This window comes from Helicoverpa armigera, chromosome 20 (assembly GCF_030705265.1).
Source record: "Helicoverpa armigera isolate CAAS_96S chromosome 20, ASM3070526v1, whole genome shotgun sequence".
NCBI classification, from domain to species: domain Eukaryota; kingdom Metazoa; phylum Arthropoda; class Insecta; order Lepidoptera; family Noctuidae; genus Helicoverpa; species Helicoverpa armigera.
Window position 1 is genome coordinate 1,362,713 of NC_087139.1, and position 22,310 is coordinate 1,385,022.

Here is a 22,310-nt window from a genome sequence, read left to right on the forward strand (position 1 = left end):
GCGTTTCGCCCCGCACCTACGCGCGGGGGTGCGTGTTTCTCCGCATGTATGTGCGTGATCCGCATGAACGCGCGTGGATGCATTTTCAGTGTGTTGGACTATGCGTGTTTTCCATACAAACGGAGATATTTACAGGCAACGGAAAAAAACGCATCCACGCACTACGCTGCATCATGCGGGGCAGTGTGATAATCGCCTAATAGTAAAAAAATGCTACATTTTGTTTATACTTTTTTAAATTATGAACTGGCAACTCTAAATTGGTCTTTCAATTTTCGTGAAAAAAGCTCGTTGTATCGTATTGAGCGATTTCGAGCATTTTGCGTAAAACTATTGTTATATTTTGTGATAATTGTTCGTCTAATCTCATAATTTAGTTGTAAGAACTAGCTGTTATTAAAAATAACGTCAAACCAAAGTGGTATTACTTATAAGTTCGCTAGTGAATTACTGACAGATCGATTCGGCGTTGCGAAGTTGCAGGTTATATTGAAAAATAGTTAGATTTAATTGATTTATTGTAAGTAAATTATCGAAATGGAGAGCATGGATGTTGCACAAGAAGGTACGTCTGCGGCGTCGACGCCGGCGGGTGAAAATGGTAAGTAAAATTTTGTTTAAGCCGACCGCTTGGGTGTACGGAAACGTGCTTCGGTTTTTTATAGTTTTTTTCTGTTCTTTTGTCGTTTAGGGCCTGATAAGAATGTCACGGCGGAAGAAATGACCTCCAGGGACTATTACTTCGACTCCTACGCACATTTTGGTATTCACGAGGAGATGCTGAAGGACGAAGTACGAACACTTACCTACAGAAATGCTATGTACCACAATAAGCACCTGTTCAAGGGCAAAGTAAGTATACGTTCGTTATTCGATCTAAAATGCCGTATGTTACTTATTCAAGCCTCTAATTCATCACCCAGAAAGCCACATTTTAGCCTCTAATCTCTTTGTTACCAATGCATGTTTTACAAGATAAACATTTTATAACCTAAAATATTCACGCATTGTTTACATTTTCATTATCAGAATGATTTATTGTCGATATAAAAACTTGTTTATGGTTGCAACAATGACTATTTTCCTGCATTTTTTTGCACCATGCATTTTATGCTGACATTTAATTTTGGCGCCATTTTATGTTGGTTGCATTGAAGCATTACACAATAGGAGTATTGTAAATAATGCAATTCATCAACACAATCATGAACTTGCCAAGTAGCCATGAACTTGTGTTTGAAAATGGCATTGTGCCAAAGAGGTCATTACAAAGTGGTAGAAACTACTTTGAATGATTTTTAAATTAAGATCTAAAGTTATTTTAAATATACATTTTGAGAAACCAAGCCTATTTCCAAATTACTCAAAAAATGCTACATAGTAAAACACCTCTTACTAAAAATCTTAATTTGAAAAATCAGACTTACTTTCAAAACCAAGTAACAGAGAATGGTTATTTACTATATGCCTGTTGCAAGAAATAAATATTGGCCGCCATAAGCTCCCATCAAAATCTTAACATTTTACCCCTTGTATACCGGTGGGGAATCCACGCAGACAATAGATTTTCAATCGTTCTCTAATTAGCTGCAGTTAACATATCTCTTTATTCCAACCCACAGACAGTCCTGGACATTGGCTGCGGCACGGGCATCTTGTCCATGTTTGCAGCGAAGGCTGGTGCAGCTAAAGTTATAGCGGTGGAGTGCTCCAACATAGTGGACTACGCCCGCAAGATTGTAGAAGCTAACAGACTCAGTGATGTCATTGAGATTGTTAAAGGAAAGGTGAGAAATCAATTACCTGCAATTGAATTTATGTTTTCTATCCTATCTATTCTTTTTTTTTGGTGTATTTCATCACAATGTACATAATTCATCATCTTTTATGCATTAGTTGCTCACTCCAACATTTTAAAAAATGATGCCTGCTAAAGTACAATAATGAAATAGTTAAGGTAAATAGTGCCAAAAATATATATAAATATAGATAAATAGTAGTAGAATAGAAATTGAAATATTAGGCACGCTAATGTTTCTTCTGATTTTTTTTACCCTTGGAATCAGTTATACATTACATTCAAAGATTTCAAAAATGACCACGCCATTTGCACCCTTTACCAACATACCAGTAAAATAACAAACTTACACAGATTCCTATAAATTTTTCCCTCCAGGTGGAGGAAGTGGAGCTCCCAGTGGAAAAGGTGGACATCATCATCTCGGAGTGGATGGGCTACTGCCTGTTCTACGAGAGCATGTTGGACACCGTCCTGTATGCACGTGACAAGTGGCTCAAAGCTGATGGCATGCTCTTCCCTGACAGGTAAGAATCAGTTTGTCTAGAAAATATATATAGTTGAAGGCTCAGTAGTTAAAAACCAGCTTCTCAAGTATTAAACTTTCACAATTTGAATAGATTTGTAAACAATGGGGATTTAAACGCGATAACATTGCCACTTGATTTTGCTCTATAGTGATTATAGTTATAGGTATGCATGTGATGGTTAATACCTTTTAGATATTCTGATTTGTGAATTCCTGATTACATACTTACATTTAAGATAAAGTTGTGGCAAGATTGTGCTATAGAAAATCACTTATATAAAAAGCTCCTTTATGAAGCGTTTTTCGAACATGTTCACTGAACCATAGCTAGCAATATTTTACCAACTGTATGGTATAAAACCCAAAATAAACTTAGTTCTCCTAGCAGTACAACTGAGTTCCATGTTTCATAGTATATGATTGATTGTACAAGAAAACAATGCTAACTCCAAAGCATCAAAGCATTATTTGATAAACTTCTAACTTTATGAACAGATGCACATTATTCATCTGCGGCATTGAAGACCGTCAGTACAAGGACGAGAAGATCAACTGGTGGGACGATGTGTATGGCTTCGACATGAGCTCCATCAGGAAGGTGGCCATCTCCGAGCCTCTTGTTGATGTTGTTGATGCTAAACAGGTAAGTTTTGTTCTGAAGCTGGATATTTGGGTCTGTAGTAGGTCTTTTAGGAAGTGAACTGTCCACTGTGCAGATAATAGTATTATTGTTTTTTTGTTGGCTAAGAATAGCTCTTTTGTCAAAAGTTTGTGACGTCAAATGTTGCAGCGATTTTTGTGCTGTGAAGTTCATTAAAGTCCATGAAGTGATTATAGAGTTTATAAATAAACCTGAAATGTTTTCGGAAAAGAATATTACATATGTCTATTTCATGTTGTATAACTTTTATAATTATTATATTTCAATATGTAAAGTAACACTTTGTTTTTTGTTTATCTTCAGGTGGTGACTAACTCCTGCTTATTGAAAGAAATAGACTTGTACACAGTTAAGAAGGAGGATCTTAACTTCGAATCCAAATTCCACCTACAAGTAAGTTCAAATTCACTATAATTGGTTACTCTACAAGTAATAGAAGTCTAGTGTATTGAAATTGTTATTGTAATTTTGATAGAGCAAAATACAGTTAAATCTTTGTAACAAAATGGATCTTCAAATTGTCACTACCAATCTCACAGTTCTTTTTGTGGCTTGGAAGTCTTTGAAAGAGGTGTACAGGAAAAATTTAAACTTTATTTAGCAAGTATAGGCTTGAATGGCGATATAGCTGCACACTATTCCCTCACTTTTATAGTCCAATGGGGTGGCAATCCAACACCAACCGAGAGAGATCGGGCGTATAATATCTACAATATTCAGCAAATACTAAAGTGTTTCACAACTGTAGGTGCGTCGCAACGACTTCATCCAAGCCCTAGTAACGTTCTTCAACGTGGAGTTCACGAAGTCGCACAAGCGGCTCGGCTTCAGCACCGCGCCCGAGGCTCCCTACACGCACTGGAAGCAAACCGTCTTCTACTTCGACGATTATATGACTGTAAGTGTTTAACACCTTTGTTGACTTGTTACATTTCATATTCAGCCTGTTTATTGTCTCACTACTAAGCATGGTCTTTTCTCACGCAGAGGATAGAGCGTTAATCACCACGTGCGCTCAATGCGATTTTCAAAGCTGATCTTAAAAGTGGGCGACGGGCGACATTAGTTACATCATTAGTTGTGTTTAGGAATATAAAATATTTTTTTTTTACATTATTACATTCAGGAAACTAGGAATGTGTATCAAACAGTATATATATAATCAGTCATTTTTTTTTTACATATTAGTCTCTTTTTTTTCCTCCCATCTTTATCATAAGTCTGTAACATTCCATCAATTGAATACTCACCAAAACTTAATATTACTGCAGGTAAAAAAGTTCGAGGAGATCACAGGAACATTCTCGATGCGTCAAAACGCGCGGAACAACCGCGATTTGGACTTCGAGATCGAAATTGATTTCAAAGGCGAACTCTGCCAAGTTCGGGAGAAGAATCATTATAGGATGCGCTGAGACAGCTAGCGTTTATAACCAGCCTTCACTGTTACACTTTTATACCCAGTTTCCCTTGCCACAGATTGTATCAGAAATCTAGATTTTATGCAGCAAATACTTCATGGTTTGAGGCCATAGATAAAATAAAATAAATTTTGTGATTATTCAGCCAGTATCAACTGCTTTGTCGTCAACGTAACTTTTTGTATTGATAATATTCAAAGTTAAAAATTACTTTGTTCTTGTGAAAATATAATGTTGTGTGCATGTATCTCGCTCGTGCAATTGGCCTAACTCTAGTCTGAACCTTGCTTGATTGACACTTAAATATCTTTTATTTTTTAATAAATTGTCTCAACAATTGATTCATTATATATAAAAATAAACGGAGTTGTAAATGGGGTCACTATTTTTTGTTAGGCCATTTTCGCTGTGGCACTGTCCTAATGCTAGCTTGACTAGTTTATTATTGAGAAATTATCTTTATGTACAATTGATGTCGATATAAAGATACTTTTATTGTCGCTTTGTATATAGGGGCAAGTATAACAACGTCCGAAGGCTGGTAATTAACTAGTAAACGAATTTTGTAACAACAATACTAAGAAATATGGTCGCTGCGTAATTTTTAATTACTTAAAAATTAAGTTGTTTCCACTCACTTTATTCGGTTTATTTCCATTTTTTTGTGTGATACGATATTTTCGTTTTGATATGTTTCTTTGATGCATGGTTGAGTGATATCAGATGTTAATAAAATTGAGTCGAGCTAGAATGGTTGTTTTTCTGTCAAAATAATTTTGTTATCCAACACAGATTTATGTTTTAAAATAGATCCATTAGTTTATCGAATTGAATACAATAAACTGACTTACAAAGTCAGTGTTTACCAATCAGTATTTTTGTTTAATTAATTGTCGGCTCGAATAAAGTGAGTTGGGGTAATTTGACGATGTTTATGATCTAGGTTAGGTATCTCACTTTTGTATGACCGCCTAAACGATACTGCGAAGCCCTACAAAGGGAGTTATTATAGAATTTTCATAACACTGTACTAAGATACTTTGTTGTATTCATAAATGACGTGTTAATGGCAGTTTTGAAATGCCAGTAACTTCTTGTACGCAAGAGTTTAGCTGTGAACCCAGTGATTTTAGACTTAGGTATATATTTAGCACGATAGGTATAATATTTGAGCTAGAACATTGCACATGACAGATTTGATATTATTTTTGTAGCGTATTGTTCTCAAGGACTGCAGTTCGGTAAGAATAAATTTCAGGCACCTACAAGTCCTTCGATAGCAGACAGTAAAAGGTATATAATAAATCAAACCAAGTAAAACATACTTTGAAAGGACATAACAACACTGCTTCGAGTGCCTACCGTTCTAATAATGTTCCAACATATAGTATAAGCATAAATAATTACTAGGAGCATAGAAAATCGTTTGCTGATGTTATCTATTTTTGATATTAAAAGCCCCAAGCTGAACTTCAGAACTGCCATTAACAAAATGACTATTGTTTAGTTTATACTGAGCACTTGTAATAGAAGTAAGGTTGATGTTCAACTGCCGATGCCAATGTGCCACTCAGTGGCGTTTTCTACGGTTTAGCAACTGTGTGTATGGTGTACGAATATTTGTGGTGCATTCATGAATAAGTACCTATAAGCAATGCTGTTGTTTTATTTCTAAACTATTACGGTCTTACCACAAAAACTTTTAAACGTCAGTTTATGCCTTATCTAAAAAAATGTCAAATTATGACGTTGACATATGGTTCATTTTGCAACCAAAATTTTATTAGACAAGTGTAAAATAGGGTTTAAAGTTTTTGTAGTAAGGCCCTTACCGTCTTACCACAAAAACTTCTAAACGTCAGTTTATGCCTTGTCTAAAAAAATGACAAATTATGACGTTGACATATGGTTCATTTTGCCGCCAAAATTTTATTAGACAAGTGTAAATCAGGGTTTAAAGTTTTTGTAGTAAGGCCATTAGTATTTCCAATTTCAACAATTTTAACCCGGCCCAATTTCAATGTTGCTCCATTTCACCCTAGCACCATTTTCAAAGCTCGTTATTCAATAACTCCCCAAAAAAATGATTCTTTTTATGTATGTATTTTGTCCACTTTCTTAAAATACTCCTTGCCTTTGAATAACTGTATTTATAATGGGTAATACCTATTTGTTTATGGAGAAGGATGAAAAAATAAGTAAAAATTGTAATTACAAAGTTTCGATGTACTTTTAATGCTACAATGACTGAATGAGTTCATGGATTACAAGCTAAACTATAAAATGTCCGTTGCATCAAACTAAATAAGGTTTTGAATAGCGTCTCTTCACTATTTATCAACTTTCATTCTATAAGCAAAATTTCGCTTTTCAAAGCGATAAACTACCGAGCTCAAGTCGTCTACATATAAGGCATAATTTATACGTATATTTGTGCAAAAGATTAGTAATTAGAAAATTTTGTACTGTAAATAACAAACAAAAACCTTGCCGCATCAGTTTGATGCAATCGGCTCTACAATCTACGAATATAAGTCATAGCTACGTTCATAAAGTTTATTATGCGACCGGCACAACAGGCACGACGTCTTGCACGTTGCTCTTGTAAAGGTCTACGCAGCAGCAGTTGGTGATCAGCTGATGTTCTTCGCAGGAATTCGCGTACAGGAACTTGCAGTCGGTTTTACCGCAGTTGTAGGGGTTGACTGGAAAGATGAAGAAGTTCGTAAGAGAAGCTGTCAATAGACTGTGATTCGTGTAGTGTCTCTGATAGTATTTTTTTAACCGTCTTCGAAATAAAGAGAGTTCTCAATTTTTGCACGTCAAACGCGATTGCTGGGCTCAGGAACTTGGATTCAGAAATCGGTTTCTAGGTTCCAAGAAACTCACAAATTACGCAACTTTGAAGCATTAGTTTGGAAGTTAGTGGTGTGTAATAATATAATACACCCGTGCCTCGGAGAGCACATAAGCCCGTCAGTTTTGGGAATTTCAACGTAGCGTCACTGACACGAAATTTGTCTTTCAGTGACGAAACAAAAAAAAAAGTTATGTCTTTTTATACTTACAAACAGAACTGCAGCAGCACGCATCATGGGCTTGCTTGTGGGAACAGTAGCTGTACACAGACGAATCACACAGGGGACATCCAGGATGCGCTCCAGGAGGGCCGGGCGGCGCGTACATCCCAGGCCCGTAGTGCCCAGGCCCGTATTGCCCCGGTCCGTATTGCCCCGGCCCGTAGTGCCCCGGTCCATATTGCCCCGGCCCGTATTGCCCCGGCCCGTATTGCCCCGGTCCATACTGCCCCGGTCCGTAGTGGCCCGGCGGGTAGTAGTTCCCGTAGTTGCCTCCTAACAAATAGCCCAGCATTTCTCTTATTCCGAAACCTGTTAAATGTGGGTGATTATGAATGTTAGTTAGATGGCACCTGTGAGATGGAGTCCCGTGGTTTATTGGCGTTTCAAGCCTGTAGTACCTTGGTGGTAAGAAGTGCCAGCCAGTAGCAAGTTAAACCAATGAGTAGATGGCTTGTTTGTATCTAATAGTCTCTCTGATTGCAAAGAAGACACCATTGAGCAGGATGGTTTACAAATTACTAAATTAGATGGACACCAAGCATAGCCTTTGATAGGATAGCACATAGTTAAAACGAATACCTAATCCATATTTATGACGCAGAATAATAGGTGGCTAATTATGAGGTTTAAAAATATTTGTAATAAATTGTTTACTTTATAATAACAGATACTTAAGTATTATGTTATATTTAAAGCCTCCAAAATCATAGTTCATTCACACGACCCATGACATAACAATAAAAAGCCTTGACAAAAACATGCATTTGAAGTACAAAACGCCCTTAATTAAATGGGAAGCGAATACGTGCTTAATTACAACATCATTATAACAAATTAATTGTTATAATGTTAAACAAGATATGCATCTTTTGACGTATAAATTAAGAAGGTACATTTTCGCATCTAGATAATATAGTAGAACAATTCGAATGAAGATGAAAAACCGTCGGCCTTGCAAGTTTCCTTATTTTAGGCAATTAGTGTAGGTTCGTACCTAATTAACGTTTTGTCTACCGTAACGTTATTGAAAAGATGACACGTTTCTTTTTTTATGTGACCATTGCTCGTTCTAATGTGGCAAGATGGGAAAAAAATTGTGATGTGTTTGGTAAGTTAATCTACAATGGCAGTTTCGGTATGCCTGACATCATCATGAACCTTTTTACTGTCTCACTGCTGGGCACAGGCCTCTTCTCATACAGAGAAGGAATGAGCGTTAATCCCTTCGCTTGATCAAGGCGGATTGCCGATTTCAGACTCTTATATATTGTAGGTATTTTCATTTTGTTATATACAAACCAACATTTAATCAGACAAATCAATTCAGTTTCCTAGAATTATTTAACTCTTAGTTACAGTTGGTTATTTAACTAGAAATAACATGTAATTAAGTTGGGTATTATTTACTAAACTAGGTAGGTACTCGTATTTTCGGTTTGCAAGTAAAGGTGGAGTTCCTCGAAACGAAATTAATTTAGTGGAACGAATGATTGAGATATGACATGAATTTAGACGTAGTTTACGTTGTTATTGAATACGTAATAATTACAAGAATTTATGTAGGTACAAATACGTGTCCTGGGTACAATTATTTTAGTTTTGTCGTCATTACCTGCCGATAGTAATAAAACTAGTTTATTGTCATCACTTACTACTACTAGGTACTACCTAGTCAATATAGTAGGTGCCTATTGTAGGTAAATACCTAGTAACATTAATGATCCCATATCCATGAATTTATGTCCAGAAATGAATTCATGCTCTTAGATTAAATATTATGACAAATAAATCATCAATTTGAAATCACATGCGCTTATAACAAGTGATATGAATGGTATTTAATGATATGGTTTATGGATACCATGGTAACGAGCAATTCCAGTCAGTTTGTGAATATTAATGACCATGGAGAACAAAATGACTAGCGGAGATGTCATAACGCAAAATCGGGGGACGAAGAACGTACCTACTAGCTTCCGCCACCCTTGCACGGCTTCTTTGGAACCCTCCATTATTTTCAAAATAAAATCACCAGTCAATGAAGATCAGTTTCTGATTGGTTTTGATTAGACTAGGAACCCGAACGCCTCGTTAGATTGTTGTATTGTTGTAACTGATCACGCCTACTGTACGTTGCTTGACCTACAAGAAGGCGCCTGGCCTACCTTCCTTATGGCATCTCCGCTATATTTCCTTCCTCCGTGGTAATGACAAAGTCTAAAAAACTTACCGCCGCCGCCAACTTGGTTTCGGCTTATTTCGTAATTTGTGGGTTGAACACCTATTGATTTACATGGAATAACTTTAAGTATGATTAAAATGTACACGTCAGTAGAAAGGCTAAATATTATTCTTTATAATTTTAATCGTGTTTTATCTTGCGTGGGAATTAAGACTTATACAAAAATACTTAGAAATAGAAACATTCTTAGAATTTTCATAGTATTTTCTTACGTTGAATTGAAAAGGTTTAAGAAGTTTTTATGTTGACTGTACCTTCTAGACACAGTTATTTTAGATGGAATATTCTAAAATACCTAGTACCTGGCTAATTACTTAGAGATAATTAAGTATGTCACTAGATTACTTACATTTGCATCTATTTCTTGATAACTCGCACTTAGTATTTTATTATACTAGCTGTACCTATTCGATTTTGTTTAATGTGTAACAAAAAAAACTTTTTGGTTTTAATTCAAACAAATAAAAACTATCCCCTTTTCTTGTCACAAAAAACATGTAGGTGCCGTAATAAGTGAAAAGCCTAAGGCATCTTATTAAACATTGTTTGACCAGGAAAAACGTCCCGAAAATACCTAGCCATGTTGCAGAATCGAGCGCAATTTATCCAAACTTATGAATTTTAAATACTGATGAAGATTTACATTTTAGCAACACATTGTCTTGAACTGAACTATGTTGGTTTTAAAAATTTCTGTTTTTAAACTCCAAAATTTAATAAAAAAATTTAAAACTCACCATCGCTACTCGCCAGCGTAGCCGCGAAAATCAGAAACAAAACCTTTTTATACATTATCAAAACTCTTTTCTCCCACAGATTATACAAAAATATAAAAATTAAAATAAAATTCAACTGTTTGTGCGTGTGTTTGGCACGGTCGCCGTTCAAGAGCGTCGTGTAAATAATAAAATAAACCACTACGACTTAGGAAGCTGGATTTACCGGTACAGTTGAGTTCAAAAGTGATGAGCCACAGATATGAGACGCGAAGTTGGTACTAAAGATGGTACCGAGCGAATATAGATCGTATTTCTGTCTGTGTAGTGTTTATTTTGTGTTGCACTGTGTTTGGAGAAATATGGGTTTGCCTGCTATCGTTTGTGTTAAAGAAGTGTTAGAATCAAGAATGATAAAAACTTAGCTGTGTTGGTAGACGAAATATATCAGCTTTTCCGGGAAACCTAAAATGCAGTATATATTTGTAGTGTTATCCATAGAATTTTTTGGTAGTACGTTTCATTGAAAACACTGGTACCTATCGAACTTTGAGCCTACCCAGTTGGGCTGGTAGCGAACCCTACATATTGTTCAGATGGCCTCATCTTCAAGCCCCTTTTATCAGCATCATCCCTTAATTCTAATTAAAGGCGTAAATTGTTGATTCCAGTGTCTGACATCGTGATATAAATTATATTTTTTTCTTTATTGCGCTGTTCCCACAGTTAACACTTCTGTTCTCGCCTGTACATGAAGTGCATATTTATTCCTTGCAAAGGGTCTTGCAGTTGTCCTTAACACCTGGACGTTCTAACGATTATCTAACTAATTAGCTAGCAAAACTGGTTGTGAGTGGTGCACTGGCTAATTATATATCTGAAACTTGATTAATATTGGTTTTGGAACAGTATTTGGAAGGTCTGTATCAAAATTGTCAAGTAAGTATCGATTTAAGGAATTGTCTGCTCGATATTTCTGTGCTTTGGGTTTTGTGGATTATTTGTCTATTTAAATAAAAAATGTGTAAAAGTAACTCCTCTTCACATACACTCTCGTAACTTTTTCATAGAGCTGAAGAATTAGTTTCTTTGTTCACTTGAACACACTATTCTCTAGAAATTATTTCAGTGCTCGATAGCCCATTTACTGAGGAAGCCTACATATAATGAGCCTATTATAGCCTTTCTTGTACCTAACTAAGTATATATTTGAAGAAAAAAAATGGCCTCGAAATATCTCGACCTGTGCGGTAAATCATACAATCATTTTTATCCAGCTTCGTAAAAGCTGCACACGGGTGAAACCACGGGACACAGATAGTGATCTATATAAAGATTATCTACTAGTTAATAACCGGACTTGACATCTGCAACCGAAGTCGACTGGTTTTATAATGATTAAAACATTTATATGGGTTCCATGAACGGATATAAAATCTATGAGTACTATCAATGTATCGTGTTGATATGAACATGGCTATTTTATGAATATAGCCCTCAGTGAAATTGACGCTCTTAAAATATTATTAAATCTAGACCATTTCTTTCCTTCGGATGCTGGTATTTTTTGAGGTGAGAAAACATCAGATGACCGCTTCTGGTGTGGGTGCTGTGGAGGCACTGAGTGTCAAAACTTTACTGATTAGAACCCCCTCATGTTCCCTCTGGAACCCTTAAGTATACCAGGGTTGTGGTAACTCTGCAAACAATGCCCTCAGGCATTGAAGTTAGACCAGCCGATAAAAGTATAGCCGTGTAAATGTTGTCATAAAATCTGTGAGACGTTTTCTTTCAATCTCTTATACTTTGTTTTCTATCCTCTTCAATAATCATAGCCAAACCCACCACTTTCCCTCATAGGGAGAATTCCTAATAGTCATGCAGAACCCACTAATTAACAACGAAACACGGCCTTAACTTAACCCATTAAAATGTCTCTATTTCAAGCATCAAAGGTGCATGACCCGTGGATACCGTTCGCAAACCAGTTCACATACCTACCTGATCATTTTGTTTTACTGTATCTTATTGGTTCATTAATTGATAGTTTAATGGTTCTGACGTTGTGGACTGATCTTGAGGATAATGATTTTGCTAGTATGTAGTTTGTGAGTTTGTTTGTTTGTAAGTACTGTTATGGGAAATGGTTGAATCGACTGGGATGGAAATTGGTTACTTTTGGTGGGATTTTGGAGATAGTTTTAGATTATTTGATATCTGGTTGTTTGAGGTATTGTGCTGGATAGAACCGCGAGAAAACACCAGTATACTACCGCGAGAAACCACTGGTACATAGACTTTTTTGGTAATCGGTACGTTTTATGTTCAACTGTCACTGCGCGTTTTTGCATATACCTTGTCATCTGCAAGTTGTCAATTCTCATAAGACTAATGATATAAACTCTTGATATTTCTCTATTTTTATAATCCAGAAAATCCATTAACGAACAAAGTATTGAAACCTGTTGGCTTGCAGATGAGATGAGCATTGCAGATGTTTAATCCGGTTGTCCACTACAAGATGGGAGACCATTAACTTTTATCGCCTATATTCTTTCCGTGTTTGATAGCCCATTTATCGAGGAAGATTACCAGCCCCGGATCTAGGGGGGGGCAAGCCGGGGCCCATGCCCCGGGCGGCAAATTCAGGGGGCGGCAAAATCAGGCGGCTGCCTGATTTTAAATCCTACATCACACATTACCATAATAGTTACCTACAGGGCCGTCTTAACCTATGGTGTAAGAGCCTCGGGCGCCTCGGTCTCAGGGGCGCCGCGGGACGCCCCACCACCAGGAAATTTCGATGAAATTACACCCGTTTGATAAGGAACTTCTATTGTATCATGATACTGACAAGCAAAGTTTCTAAAAAAGTCGCCTTCGCTTTGTTTAATTGATCATTTTGATTATTTTTCACTTGTAGCATCCTCCAAGTAAGTGAAAAAATTCTCGCTCGCTACGCTCGCGGCTAAATGACAATTTATATACTGTTTTTCTGATTGTTTATTATTTTTTATTGACGCACCGAATCAAATAACACAAATGGCACTCGCTCTAATCACGGTTTCTTTTTATTTGTACATGATTCCCAGTAAAATTTGTGAGTCTTCAAACAAATAACTTAAAAAAGTTCGCGCTCGCTACGCTCGCGGCTACTTGTTGCTTGATAATGTACTTAATCAGGGACTTTGGTGTCGTAGACTCAAAAAATTTCGCGCTCGCTTCGCTCGCGCAATATTACACAGACATTACCTTGTTGAGTCAAATCCACGCTGTCTTACCTTTTATAAATCAAATGTAGGAAAAAAAATATTTATGGAGTCCTCAAAAACAAAAAAGTTTGCGCTTCCGACTGCTTGTTACTTCACAGCGCTTTTTAAAACTTATTAACTTTTTGTGTACATTAATCTGTTCCGACTTTCATAATTTAAACCGGCCAACAGGCTCACTACAATCATTTCGACACATTTTTTAAGTCCTTTACCTACCAAAAAAGTGACTTTCGTTGGTGAAAATAAACATAAGTAGGTAGGTGGGTGGGGCGGCATTTTTCAGTTTTTGCCCCGCCTGAAAAAAATTGAAGATCCGGGGCTGAAGATTACTCTATATTTAGGTTTGCAGAACAGACCCTATAAGATGCAGGTAAAACCGCAGGGAACAGCTAGTTATTAATAATAAAAGACACGTGTATTACAGATAATATCGCTTCACATTAAAATCACTTTTTGCTTCACCAACAAGAAAGCTAACTGGCAATTTCAATCAAGCTTAATTTATCTAATTATAAAAGTAGTTTTTGCTCCACATCCGTCAATCTATCAGATGAACTATTAATTTATAAGTATTAAATACCGTTGCTAACGGTATATTAACAAAAAGTCTGCCAAAGTCCGAATCTATAAATACCTTATTGGGCATAGGTTATATCTTACTTTGTTTTCGATTGGCTTCACATACAGACTTGCTGCGGATCTTATCTCTTAATTTGCAAAAGACGGATAAGCTAGGTTATCTAAATGCGCTGATGATCAAGAGTGATCGCTGTATCTGGTTTTGTAAAGCCGTTGATGGAAGTGATTAAGTACGATTCCTTGTCAAATTTTGGAATAATTTGAGAAATCTCTGTTCAATTTCTAGGCCCATAATGCAAAAGGTACGACAGCCCTTTTCTTAATTGTCATTCTCAGTTCAATCAAATCAATCAAACGTATATGCCTAAAGATTAGTCTAGCTAGAGAATACCGAAAAAAAAACAAACTGGCAACTATTAACATATATTTAAAGCTTAACAAACTTAAAAGTAACAATGTGCATATAAAGTATAACTTAGTGCTTAATTCAGCTACAAAAGCATGTTATCTATGGTACTAACATTTTAAAATAGTAACACAAACGTATCTTATGTCTTCAAAGTATTTCTGACACTAATGATCATCCTACGCGTAGCTATCAAAAAATAGTAGTTCAATCTCAAGAGAACAGACTGTTCTAACATGGAGAGAGAACTTGAATAATACTTAAGGATTGTGCTTGCGAAATCCATTGATGATAAATTGATAATAATGTGTGATGATGATGATGAAAATGAACTTTATGGATGATAATGAATCAATAGACAACTAATTATGTTATTTGAGCAAACCGAGACGAAAACACTTCTACATAAAACAAAACACTAACTCCACATTTTGAACACACCAAACTTAACAATAACTTACAGTCTAAAACAAACTCTAATCTAGCCTAATAAAAGGTTCAAGTTGCATCGCCTTCATGATGTTCCCTGTGACGGAACAGCGGCCAGCTTGCAAGATGACCTTGGGGTCTTCTCTGCCCGTCACCATCTGTTTGAAGTAGTGCTCACTCATGGTGACTGTGGTGTCCGGGTCTTGGTCGGGTTCACCTTCGTAGACCCTCAGTTGGTCGAGGTCCATGGCTGGAACAAAGGTTAGAGATTAGCTTTGCCATATGTATTTGGTGAGATCAGTTCTTGGTAAGGGATTGTAGAAGTAAGAAGGTCTTCACCCCCTGTATGCCAGAGCGCGGATCCACGCGAGATACAACTGATTTTTCTATTGTTCTCTAATAAGCTGCATACAAGAGTGAAGAGGTTAATCCATTATTGATAAGTACATATATGTATAACAAAGGGTAAAACGGGACCCTATTGTTTTCGCTCCTCTGTCCGTCCGTCCGTCTGTCACCAGGCTGTATCTCATGAACCGTGATATTTAGAGAGCTGAAATTTTCACAGATGATGTATTTTTGTTGCTCCTATAACAACAAATACTGAAAACTAGAATTGAATAAATATTTTTGGGGGCTCCCATATAACAGACGTGATTTTTTTGTCCGTTTTATAAATTATGGTACGGAACCCTTCGTGCGCGAGTCCGACTCGCACTTGGCCGGTTTTTTTACATAAAGCCTTAATTTCGATGCCGGTTTGAGAAGAAATATTTAATGGCGGTGTAAATGGCGTAACTCATCGTAAGTATTCAGTGATCTTTGTAATGGGCTTAAGTTTTAACAATTAAGTGTCAACTTCGCAATTCATTGATTTCATCACTGTAACATATTACGAAAATAAATCTAGCTAAGTTTAACTGCCAAGATTATTACTCAGTAATAAACCTACCTATTCATTGCAAAATAAAGGATGAAAAATTTACAAGTCTGTACACTCGTAACAAATGGCGGCTAACCACAACTAGATAGGTTGTAAGCAGCAACAAATCGTGCAAGCATAAATCTTTAGACGCGAGTGTGTGCCGAGATAAGCCAGTCGAGTGGTGAGCTACTGGCGCGAGTAGACAGGCTGGTACTAGGCTGTATGACCATCAGTAACTGTGCTGGTGAAGCGTCAATGTCTTTTTTTTCTATGCAAATATTTATTCAATAATAAATTAAATACATAAGTTATTTTTCCCGCAACTTAAAACTTTATTTAGATCATTTTCATACTTATAATAACCCAATTGAGTCTCTGGTGATGATATCCGAACGACAATACTAGCTACCGCAGCGCCCATTGGTGCGTATCGAGTGTTCTAGAAGATACTCGCAACAAGCTAGCAGTGTTGCGTCTGGCCACCGCCAAGGACGGACGTAGTACTTCTCCCGCCGCCATTCGCATTGTGTCGAATACACACCGCTCCGCGTCATTATTTCCCTATATGTGATTTCCTGAAGATTCTCGTGTAATAATTGAACCTGCTGCTAGAAGACATTGCGGACTTATAGTGCAGTGCTGATTTCACGAGTTTTAACCAGTCCACCGGTGGATGAACCTAGATTTAGCTCGCCGGCCGGCAGCCCTTACCGCGACCACGCGCCCTGGAACGAGGCATCTTCACATCTCGCTGGTTCTAAGTGAGGTCCCTGGATTCACAAGGTACGTGGGCTTTATTGCTGCAAATAGTTGTAGTGGGTATTGGTGTCTAACGGAATATCATCGGCAGGGATTTAATTGAATTACGATTTGAGTTTCACCGCCATATTGTTTTTCCCGCATTCGACTTTCAAGATTTGAAATCACCGCTCCCGCATCCCGCACTTCTCTTTTCTTTCTTCATTCCACCTTTTAAATTTGTCCCAATTAAATCCATTAATTTTTTATTATTTTTCCCCGATTTACACGCCTCATCATGTGCCATGGTATAAATGACAAGGTACTCTTTGAAATGGCAAGGGTATAGTTGTGGAAAAGCTTGCCTGTTTTGAAAATATTTTTTAATGTTAATCTATTTATTTATCGATGAGTATGCAGGCTTACTTTTATCCGGATACTCAAAATAATTTTCTCGAGATAGAAAACAGCGCGAAACAGCTAATTAGTTTTGTTCAGAAAAAGAACATCTTTGTAGGAACAAAAAAAAAAACTGCAAAAAGAACATGTCTGGAGCCAATTTAGCTGACATGTTCAGCCAGTTACATATTAAAAGATGGAAAAATCTTCACGAATTAAAACCTTGAATACTTACTCCAACAATAAACGCTGGTTCCTTTGAAAATGTTGAAGAGGAACACCCCTCCTAGTGACTTCGCCTTGTCGGGGTCCACGGAGGCTAGTCGCTCCTTGATCTTCCTCACCAGCTCAGCTTTCTCTGACTTAGAGTGCTCGCTTTGGGAGGCACCCTGGAATGTATAGAGAGAATAATTGAGATTTTCACTGAAATTGTTTTGTTGATTGATTTATGAGAAAAAAAATGCTGATGTCAATGCTGGACAAAAGAGTCTCCCAAGTTGAGGGAATGAGACAAAAGATATAAGTACCGAAAAGTTTTTTTTCACGTTGAGCACACAAGCATGGATACCTCTAATATGCTATAGTTATTTTTTTCAACCGGTTTGTTTAACACCTTATAAATGAGTGGAGATCGGTTATGAAATAAAATGTCCACTTAAAGTATATTTCTAACAAGACATATTATGAGCATGACCATAATTTTGTGTTTTTAAATACTTTTTTAATCTAACATTCTAAGCCCAGGCTAGGTAATAAAATAAAATGTTTATGAGCACTAGCTACCTAGGCGCTGTATTTTATTCAAGTTTCATTTCTTTTTAAGTTTTACAATAAAATACCTAAATAATGTCTTATAAGTATTTAAACTTCAAAGTTTTTAACAAATCTAATATTCTTCTTGATTAAGCCCTATTTAAATATTTACCAAACTGAAAAATTCTAAGTTTTGAGTTTAATGAGCTCTAATAAATAAACAGACTCGTAAATATATTTTACATTACAGTAATTAATCTAGATTATCATGCAAGATTCTTAACTAGTGCTTTATACCCGTGGGTCCACCTCCGTTCCGCGAGAACTGTTTGAAGAACCTGGATAAAAAGTAGGCTAGAGCTTCCTTCAATAAATGGGTTTTCTATCAGTGAAAATTCTTTAAATCAGGCCAGTACTTTCTGATATTAGCTTGTTCAACATTAACTTAGCGACACAGTAAAACAGCCTTATTAACTTTATTGGTAAAGTGAATCCAAGCTTAACCGATGCAAATGTATATACTCCTATTGTATATACATTTGCATCGACAAACATTACACAATACAATATGAGGCTTTTTGGTATATACCTATAATGCCTTTCTAGGTACGCTTTATCGGTATTGTGTCGTTCCACAATATGACATTTATATGTGACCATTTCGTCGCAATTTCTGTTGTAGAGTTAACTTTCACGCACAATCACTCACTCTTCAATAACTGTTTGTAGGTCAAATAAACATTGCAAAACGGACCTGTCGTCTTAATCAAACACTTGTTTCACCTTAGGGCGCATTCACACACAGTATTCACACAGCTATCCGTTTTGTATGTTCGTTTTAGTAAGAACGAGTTGACATAGAGGATAATCCTGGGTCCAGGGGAAAAAATGCATTATGTACACTACTCATCCTGTTGCAATAAGATTCAGTAAAGAAAAATATAGTAAATACGATCTTTCTGTGTAAACGCGACTTAAGTTTAAGCTAAACAAACCCTGCAAAATGCGGTTAGCACACTACCAAAAAAAAAAATATAAGAATGATGCTTTTCGTCAAAACCAACAAAAATCAAATCAACAGATAATTACCAAATTATAGGTATATTTTTTTACAAATAATTGTCTGTTTTTTGGCATTACAGGTATTCCTTATCTTCTTACTTAAAAATATATAAAAAATAGGACTTACTTAAAAATATATATAAAAAAGAGGTATTACATACCATTACGCCGGTGTCGTGTAGCGAGTGACGTTGCTCTCAGCGCAGTGACACAGTGGGTTCTTCCGAGAGCTTTCACTCTCGTATTGCAAAACGTACGCAGGCTGTACACTCGAATGTTGTGACTATGCGTTCTGATGTGTGAGGGATAAACCTGTTTTGGAGATATGCAGTTTATACAGACATGTATAATGTAGGAGGAGAATCATGCGGGTTTTAGTGTAGGATACTTTCTTTGTTTTATATCGTCATCTGCGTAGCCTTCTCCCAACTACGATGGGGTCGGCTTCTAGTTTCAGCAGATGCAGCTGAGTACCAGTGTTTTACTAAGAGCCACTGCCTATCTTACCTCCTCAATCCAGTTACCCGGGCAACTCAATACCCCTATAGGGATACGACTGGTTTCCAAACTTACTGGCTTCTTTGATTTATATATGTACCTATATAATTATTGGGAAATATAAAAATGAATCTTTATTTTTTTTTATTAAAAATTATCACAATCCTATTTCCTTTTGGAAGAATTTTGTGATTCATATGTTTTAATTCAAACTAGGTGTTATGGAAATTAGAATTAAAAAAATTAGATTCTAATCTCTTTCGTCTATAAATAAATATTCGAATTTCTTAGTCATATAAAGATTTTTATAAGTAGATTTAGAGCTGGTAAAATCTTTATGATATATTATTCTTAGACTTGACATTCTTTAAACCTCGATTAAGTCCTGCCAGAATGAAACAGATGTATTATGGAATTGTCTTACAAAATATGAATATCATGGTCACCCTTGTATTGACGAGATAAGATAGATATATGTATTATACTTACTCTGTTCGGAAAGATTGTTTTCACTTTTTTATTTGCATTAATTAAATCCAAACTGAATACTTTTTTGTGCACACGTCTCTTTTAATTCAATTTGCCTGTAATAATTTGTACATATGATTTTAGGTATTTACTTTGTGTTGTAATATTTAACCTTAACGATAATCGAAACATTTGAAGTTGTAAAATCGCCGGTTTGGCTACTGGGCGGCAATTATACGGCTGGCTGTGGTTTGGTTATCGTTATAATTAAATAGTGTAACTGGGTCTATATCGGTTATATAATTTACAAAAATGTTTACAGAGATGGTTTTTTTCATCGAACATTTTAGGTACATAAATAAGAGAATGGATATACGAATGAACCTGCTAGCAGAGCATACATCGTGATGACTTGCAGTTTTTAACTGACGTACAGAACATAAGTGTTAATTGTGCGAATAAGTTATGATTTCATGACGTGAAAAACTTCAAACATGAATATTTTTGTAATTAAGGTGAATTTTTTGTTTTCTTTTCTTTCTACATGTTAGTGTTCAGTCAGTTTTACGAGCTAATAATTACGTCAAAATATTCTTTACTAATTAACTTTTAGTTAGAGGAAGGAGACGATCAAAACACGATCTATGGATAGTGAGAAAGACTATCTTCGGATTGAAATAATCGATCCATCGGTTGTTCGTGTGGAATCTGTCCTAAGGTAAAAGCATTTTCCGAGACATCGAAAACGTTATGTAACCAGTTATTTAGGATAACTACAGCAAACAGTGAAAGTACCTTAGTTCTCAACAATGACCAACTCGAGTATTGTATAAGTTAATACTCACTTAGGCATATCAAATTGTCATTTGCATAGTTGTCTTTTACTTTAAGTGGAATTAAGTTGTGAAATACTTACACGCTTTGCAATCAGTGTATTGTTGCTTAGTATTTTTACTTTAACTAACTTAAAAAAAGGAGGATATATTCAGTTTTTTTGTGTGTTCTCTGATAACTTACCTACCTCTTACCACATTGTAATTCATAATCATAACATATGTTGTTTGTCTTTGCATAAAACTATCTATTAATGCCTCAGTTATATTAATTTCGTAAAGGTTTATTTAAAACAGTTTTGGTATCTTACCTACATTTCAACGCTGGAACGATGCGAAGATGTCTGGCATTTCACAAAAACTAAAAAGTAGGAAATTCAATAGAGCTAAAATTATGAAAAATCCTTTAAAAAGTGTAGGATATTTAGTGAGCTCGATAAGTAGTCTGGCGAGGCGCAGGCGTCATACGTTTAGAGATTATTCGGTGCATTAATTGTCGGCGATGGTACAAGTTACAGGAAATTGCCAAACTCAAAAGTCAAATAATTTTATTTCATTTAGGCGTTTACATTCACGTAGGAACGTCAAAAATATAAATACACATTTGATTCTGGTTGCCCGTAGTCCATATTGTCGATTTATTCACATTATTCACACGAGTGTAGTGTTTTCATTTTAGGAAATACTTTTCAGCAATTCAAAAAGCAAAGGCCTAAAATAAGCTATAGATTCTGTCATTACAGTTGTATCATACCTAATCATATTTCCTATTTAATGTGAGACGGCTGTACAACGGATTCTAGTCGCCCGACTTCGTATGGTTACACACATTTTTTCAGAGCATGTAGTTTTAAACCACCTGTGGCTACCAGCTATAAGCTTAAACAAAGTCCTTTACGATAAAAAAATATAATAGAATTAATAAACAATAATACTTAATTTCTTATTCAAATTGTCTCCGCTATAAAAACTTTTAAATCGTCAAACATACCTACTGAAAAAGTTGCCCCTTGCAAGGTAATCGCTACTTCTTATACTTTGAACCATACCATATATTTCACGCGATTTCACTACGAGTTTTAATTATTGTTTCCCGATATTCGTTCCGCTGTGACAAGAAATATATTGCCTTACAAATTGCTGAGCATAGTTTATTACAAAACTACTTATGTACCTATGTTCAAGTTTCAGTGTGGTTTCACTTAATTTGTAAGTAATTTATTGATTTGTGTCACTTGTATGCGTTAAGTACTTTTACGGTTTTTATTGCGGTTGTAAGTAATTGTTATCGATACCTGCTTATTTTCTGGGTAATGAGTTTCTTGTAAATATGTATTTACTTGAAATAACTTCTTATGTCATCTGCCTAGCCTTTTCACAACTTTGTTGGAGTCGGATTTCTTTCTAGCCAGATATACCTAGCTGAATACCTACCAGTTTTCACAACTTTGTTGGAGTCGGATTCCTTTCTAGATGGATGAAGCTGAGTACCAGTGTTTTA

At 36.0% G+C, this 22,310-nt stretch overlaps 3 protein-coding genes across 9 annotated transcripts; 1 reads left to right on the forward strand and 2 right to left on the reverse strand.

The window, feature by feature from the left end:
• Positions 1-246: 246 nt before the first annotated feature.
• LOC110372489 (protein arginine N-methyltransferase 1) lies at positions 247-6,064 on the forward strand. Of its 2 annotated transcripts, none has more exons than XM_049848761.2 (8): positions 247-601; positions 692-852; positions 1,623-1,787; positions 2,177-2,325; positions 2,823-2,970; positions 3,292-3,381; positions 3,737-3,884; positions 4,255-6,064. In XM_049848761.2, the coding sequence occupies exons 1-8, from the start codon at positions 538-540 to the stop codon at positions 4,401-4,403; spliced, it is 1,074 nt and encodes a 357-aa protein (XP_049704718.1). In that variant the 5' UTR covers positions 247-537; the 3' UTR covers positions 4,404-6,064. The 2 variants fall into 2 exon arrangements, with proteins under 2 accessions (XP_049704718.1, XP_021184917.1); XM_021329242.3 differs by having other exon boundaries at positions 248-601; positions 3,737-3,886; positions 4,260-6,064.
• Positions 6,065-6,620: 556 nt separating this feature from the next.
• On the reverse strand, positions 6,621-10,636 carry LOC110372499 (spidroin-2). Of its 3 annotated transcripts, none has more exons than XM_064039942.1 (4): positions 10,469-10,636; positions 9,720-9,770; positions 7,478-7,798; positions 6,621-7,114 (listed from the first exon to the last, which is right to left on the reverse strand). In XM_064039942.1, exons 1-4 carry the CDS (start codon positions 10,521-10,523, stop codon positions 6,969-6,971), a joined length of 573 nt encoding a protein of 190 aa, XP_063896012.1. In that variant the 5' UTR covers positions 10,524-10,636; the 3' UTR covers positions 6,621-6,968. The 3 variants fall into 3 exon arrangements, with proteins under 3 accessions (XP_063896012.1, XP_063896013.1, XP_063896014.1); XM_064039943.1 differs by having other exon boundaries at positions 7,478-7,762; positions 10,469-10,631; XM_064039944.1 differs by lacking the exon at positions 9,720-9,770 and having other exon boundaries at positions 10,469-10,634.
• Positions 10,637-14,711: 4,075 nt separating this feature from the next.
• Positions 14,712-21,259, reverse strand: LOC110372513 (peroxisomal multifunctional enzyme type 2). Of its 4 annotated transcripts, none has more exons than XM_064039936.1 (5): positions 21,125-21,259; positions 19,998-20,092; positions 19,172-19,322; positions 17,431-17,584; positions 14,712-15,383 (listed from the first exon to the last, which is right to left on the reverse strand). In XM_064039936.1, the coding sequence occupies exons 3-5, from the start codon at positions 19,172-19,174 to the stop codon at positions 15,181-15,183; spliced, it is 360 nt and encodes a 119-aa protein (XP_063896006.1). In that variant the 5' UTR covers positions 19,175-19,322; positions 19,998-20,092; positions 21,125-21,259; the 3' UTR covers positions 14,712-15,180. The 4 variants fall into 4 exon arrangements, with proteins under 4 accessions (XP_063896006.1, XP_063896004.1, XP_063896007.1 ...); XM_064039934.1 differs by having other exon boundaries at positions 21,121-21,259; XM_064039937.1 differs by lacking the exon at positions 19,998-20,092.
• Positions 21,260-22,310: the final 1,051 nt, after the last annotated feature.

What these genes read in the sequence shown, in the direction of transcription:
- LOC110372489 (XM_049848761.2), top strand. Translation starts at nt 538, where the DNA reads ATGGAGAGCATGGATGTTGCACAAGAAGGTACGTCTGCGGCGTCGACG. An exon ending in AGCACCTGTTCAAGGGCAAA is followed by an intron (nt 853 to 1,622) that starts GTAAGTATACGT and finishes TCCAACCCACAG; the next exon opens with ACAGTCCTGGACATTGGCTG. An exon ending in ATGTTGTTGATGCTAAACAG is followed by an intron (nt 2,971 to 3,291) that starts GTAAGTTTTGTT and finishes GTTTATCTTCAG; the next exon opens with GTGGTGACTAACTCCTGCTT.
- LOC110372499 (XM_064039942.1), bottom strand. Translation starts at nt 10,523, where the DNA reads ATGTATAAAAAGGTTTTGTTTCTGATTTTCGCGGCTACGCTGGCGAGT. An exon ending in AAACCAAGTTGGCGGCGGCG is followed by an intron (nt 7,799 to 9,719) that starts GTAAGTTTTTTA and finishes CACATTTAACAG; the next exon opens with GTTTCGGAATAAGAGAAATG. An exon ending in GTGCTGCTGCAGTTCTGTTT is followed by an intron (nt 7,115 to 7,477) that starts GTAAGTATAAAA and finishes TCATCTTTCCAG; the next exon opens with TCAACCCCTACAACTGCGGT.
- LOC110372513 (XM_064039937.1), bottom strand. An exon ending in AACCAGCGTTTATTGTTGGA is followed by an intron (nt 15,384 to 17,430) that starts GTAAGTATTCAA and finishes CCTTTGTTCCAG; the next exon opens with CCATGGACCTCGACCAACTG.